Source organism: Limulus polyphemus, unplaced genomic scaffold (genome assembly GCF_000517525.1).
Source record: "Limulus polyphemus unplaced genomic scaffold, Limulus_polyphemus-2.1.2 Scaffold3060, whole genome shotgun sequence".
NCBI lineage: Eukaryota > Metazoa > Arthropoda > Merostomata > Xiphosura > Limulidae > Limulus > Limulus polyphemus.
The window spans coordinates 121,585-126,783 of NW_013668670.1; the positions used below are offsets into that span (position 1 = coordinate 121,585).

The 5,199-nt window shown below is 32.1% G+C and overlaps 1 protein-coding gene across 1 annotated transcript in view; it reads left to right on the plus strand.

Annotated features, from left to right (window-relative positions):
- The window catches only part of LOC106468576 (aldose 1-epimerase-like), a 38,961-nt gene extending 35,099 nt beyond the window's left edge, over nt 1–3,862 (plus strand). Inside the window, exon 7 of the mRNA XM_013929011.2 lies at nt 2,305–3,862. Within this exon, the coding sequence (XP_013784465.1) occupies nt 2,305–2,385 (81 nt within the window). The 3' untranslated portion in view covers nt 2,386–3,862. The remainder of the gene's footprint in view (nt 1–2,304) is intronic.
- The last annotated feature ends 1,337 nt before the right edge of the window (nt 3,863–5,199 follow it).

A 5,199-nucleotide genomic window follows, 5' to 3' on the forward strand; every position in this document is an offset into this window, starting at 1 on the left:
CACACTAATTATCTTGTGCTACAACATGCCTAGAACTCAAGGTTCTCTCGAATTGTCAGATTTTGTTAGAGGAAAGATAGTTGGTCAAGTAGATGGTGGAATAAGTCAGTTGCAAATTTCACTAACTTGAGGTAATTTACAGTTAGAATAAAGAAACAGAGTCCCAGACCAGCATTGAACAATTATAACAACATTTATTAATCATTTCTAACTAACATCCAATATAAATCAAAACTTTGTTAAACCTTAAACACTTCTCAAACACTGTTAATCATTATACACTTTGAACGCCATTAATATAGGCTTCCCAACATTACACATAGATACACTTCTTCTTAGTTAACATAATATTCCTTTAAAGTTACCTACACTAACTGATTAAGAAAGAAACCATAAACTATACTTACAACATAGTTGGGCTGGTAAATTTGCTGATGTTAGAAACCTTCATGGCTTCGAGAACTTCGGCCAGTGGAACTTCAGAACTTCTAGAAGAACTTTCTGAATCCTGGAGGAACTGAACTTTCAGCTTCAGACACGGGTTTATAAACCATAATTTCTTAGTATTTTCTCGACCATCGAAATAGTATCCAGCACTACCCGCAAGTAGTCCTGCCACACTATTGGACGTTTTAGGGGAATTCCCGGGCTAATCCAAAACTATAACCAGAACTCTCAAGTAATTGGTTACTATTATGTTGAGTTAGCTTGTCGCCTATTTACTTGTACAGCTAAACCCATGTCCTGTAAGTGATATCACCTCAAAGTACTGCTTTCGCTTGTTAACTATGACTTTTTCATAGCTTTCCTAGTTCTAATGGGCTAGCATCAGCAATCCATTTCATTTCTAGGCAACGTTTTTATGTAACTAGGCTCCTGATCTTGTTAAACCGGCTTCCTAGTTCCTAGTTTTATTTCACAACATGGGCGTCTCCTTGTCACCTTTTTTTTTTATATGTATATATCTACTTTAACTTGAAAAACTGTTTAACTTTATTCATAAACTCTTTTAGACTAATAAAATCCTGAAGCAATTGTAAAATTTCCTCAAAAATATCCAATTGCTTCACTCCTTGCTTTTTATTTCTTACATGTTTGTTACTAGAAACCTTTAGTCTGCACCATGTTCCAAAGTTCTGTATGGCATGCATGCTTAAATACATTTACCTTTTGTTTAGATGGCTCACTCACTCTTCAATTGTTGGCTTCTGTCAGATGTATTGTTGTTATGAGAAGAGTTTATCTTAGGAAATTCAAGTCATCATTGAAAAAGTAGGTCAAGATTGATATCGACAACTGATGTGATCAGATGTGCTCGTCATTCTTTCTTCCATTTTGTTTTAAAAAATTATGTTCTTCTATAGTGAACCATTATTATCTTCTCACTGATGAATACTTAACCATGTTCTGACTTGAAATTATAGTCTCTCAGTAATCTGATGAAATTAGAGGTTATGTATTGGGCACATTCTGTAATGTGTATTGGTGTAGATGGAAAAATTCAACATATTTCTGACATTAATTGACAGTGTATTATTGAAAGGAGAAAACTGTCTTCATGCTCTCAAACTTTCTCTCCCATGTATAGGAATAAACCATTATCTTTTTTAGTTTTATATTGTCTCCACGTTTGTTTGTTTTTTTTATCTTGACTGGATTCTATCCACCGACTGGTCACATCAGTTGTTGATGTCATATGTTTGCAGCATTAGCAGTTTCTCCTATTTATAAATGCTAGCCATTTGGTTTACTGTTCTAGAACCTTTAGCGACAGAGGTGGATAATCTCAGTTATAACAGGTCCAACATAATCTTATATGCTTATTTAATACATTGTCTTCTCTTTAATATTTATAGATCACTTAGGATTGTTTGTGAAACTTTCAACAATTACACCATTTTGACCTGCACAAGCTTTATTACATTTTATCTTCTGTTCTCTTTTTGAACTGTAAGGCACTTGACCCATCCCTGTCATACATTCCCACATGTTCCTGAGTTATCAGTGTGAGAACTCTAATGGAATTGGTGTAAGCTTTCAGTTAGCATTGCAACAGAGCTACGTATGCTCCATTTTTTCTGCTCCTTCATTATTCAGAAAATAATTAGCTTAAGTCTATTATTTACATCTGTATCTTCTGTTAAACTACAGAAGATATTGTTTACTTTTAGTCAATATTGTATCTTATGTATACTTACCTTAACAGTCAGCTGCACTTCTCACTACATTATATGTATAATTAACTACTACATACCTTGTGCTTTAATACAGCTTGGCTGATCATATAAATGTCTTTCCTTACAGCCAAACTTTCCAACCTGCATCATCGGACCAGGAGAACTGTATCAACACACAACAGTCTTTAAGTTTGCTATTGAAGAATGAAAGTGCCAAGAGGATGTTAGAGCACAGATGTTTGTTTTATGCATCTTTAATACTAATGATATATACAGCTGTATGGAAAATAAGAGCTTAAATTGATAAAAATGAAATTTTGTAAGTCTTCCAGAGTTTTTGTATCAACTATTGCTCACAAATGTTGCTCATTAGATTGTTTAAAGTACTGTTCTTTACTACATTAACTAATAAATATGTGTGAGACTTATCCAATTAACAAGTACCAAAATTATTTCTTACGAAGGATATGAAGATATATTTTTCTACTTGTTATTCTCAAATATGTGTTTTCTAACATAAATTACCAAGATTATTAAACGTTTCAGTAATCAAGTTAATTAAGACTTAGAGAATTTGTAAAGAATGTTTTTTATAAAGCTGCTTTTGATTTTTATAATTAAGTGTTAAGCTAAATTATTTTTTGTAATTTGGTGTATTTGCACACCTTGCACATTTGATATTTGATGTTTATAAATTGAAATATGAAACCAGCAGGTGTTATTGATTAACTGATAATTTTGTCAGAACATTTCCCTTTCTTCATGAAACTTGTTTGGATTTTGGATTTTTTTCTTCAATCTTTATGGAAGCTTTTGTTTAATGACATATAATGAAGTACATAACTAAAATATATATTATTGCTATGCACCTTTTACAGTTATTAGCATATTAAAGAATGCATGTTGAAGCTTCTTTAGTTAAGGAAAGTTTTTCTAAACCTAAAGACACAATATGTAACACAATTATTTCATAGAGTATAATTTTTGCCTGTTATATTCTGTTTAACACACAAAACTGCAGCTGGAAAAACCTCGAGAAAAACCAAGCTTAAAGTTCAAAAACTGAATAAGCATTCAGCTTGCAAACATATTTTGTCAACTTCACAGGCAAGAGATGTATTTTGAATAATATTCTTCAGTTTCTGGTGTTTTACTACAATGCCAAGAATATACAAGTGAAGTTTCATCTAGAGAAACTCTTAACCTTAAATAAAAACATTGTATCTAAACACTTGTATTACTGTTTTTTTATTTAAAACTAATAGTATTTCACTTTGAATATGATAATGAATTTAAAAGAATCTTTTTAAGATTCTTGACCTTAGTTATTTACTATGTCAGTGATTTGAAAAACCCTTACCTGTGAAGTTTGATTCCTAAATTGTTCATACATTAGTATTCTTTAAAGTGAATTCCTGTTTATTATGCTTTTCTGATTCACATGTATTTCAACAAAGTCTTACAAATCATACAATTATAAGCTGATGAAAAATGCATGCAAAAAAAACTATAACATTATTAAGCACAAGTAATAGTAACATGTTTTAAATGTATTTATTTTGTTTAATATAGTCTTTCAAGCACCTTTTGTGTCAAAAAATTTTGAAAACAGGTTTTCACTCAAAATTTAGAAGAAAATTATGAATTTTTAAAGAATAAAAGCAACATTTTTTTTCTAATACAAATTTCTGTTGAAATCAATTAAGATAGACAGTCAGATCTGACTACAAGAACATCATGTCCCATCAACTGCACATCTTACTCTTGTCACAAAATAGGTAAATGGATGTTATTCTGTGTTTTCCAAAATGTGAGTGGAGTAGAATGTCTGTCTCAGACCATTACCTTTACCATCTTTCTTTTCAAAATTACCACAATAACAATAATTAGTGGCTGATTAAATATGAATGCCTCAGCATCTTGAAATGCTTGTTAAATAAACATTTATCAGATGTTTTACATTAGGTGAAACTGTGATGAACAGATAGAATTAAAACAGTCTACTCTATTTGTCTTGACCCTGCCTTAGTATTACAATTTAAAGGGACAAAATGATTAATCAGCTGTGATGATATTTATTATTATTACTTTTCAGTGTTGTTTAATAAAGCAGATTGCTATGTTCCTTTTGAATTGTTACAGCTGATCAATCACAAGCACGGTTGCAGCTTTTAAACTTAAACTCTTTCTTCAGATTACAGTTTCCAATGTGTGTCCATGTGTTTATCTCTTCAGTGAATCTGTAGTTGTTTTTGTTGATTTAAATGGAGATGATTCACTAATCCTTGGTGTAGTCTTCAAAACTAAAGAAGCCTTCTTTTTCTCTGAGTCTGTTAAGTTCATCTGGTGCTGTTACCTTAATTTTTATAGTTGTTGTAAACCACCTTTTCTGAAACAGTATGCTTCCCTCTATGCATGCAGTAGCTATTCCTTTCATGTCTGCCTTTGAGATTTTGCACATACCACTAGCCTTGAGCTATCTCCAACCTAAGACACGTGTTATAATTTGAACAGCGCTAGTGCTTGATGTAATCATCATGCAACAATAGCCCTTCACCAATAGAAAGGCAACACATCCTCCATATGTAGTAGATCCCCATCACCACTTGCACTTGAAATTAACTTCATTCGTATCTTTGACACTGTCTTTAATGGATGGGTTCCTTTATGTTTAAACTTAATTGTGAGATTTTTGCTGCCCTTTCATAGTGTTCACTTTCTTTAGTTTCCTTTTAGATTGTTTTAACTTTGATTTAAGGCTGCTAACACTACCCTTATTTTATCTGTGATCACTGGAGGCTCCTTTACTGTGGAAGACGTTTACCACCATAGTTCATGTTCACATGAATTCTTTGATACCTTTCTTGCCTCTTTATCTGTTGAGGACAATGCTCCTCCTTCAAATTGCTTTGTTGATTTGATTACTCAGGTTTCTTGTTTATTTTCCCTTTCCCCTCTGTCTTCTGATTCTTCCTGTTCCTTACTACATGACTCTCATGCTGAAGATTATTTGGGTTTTTTT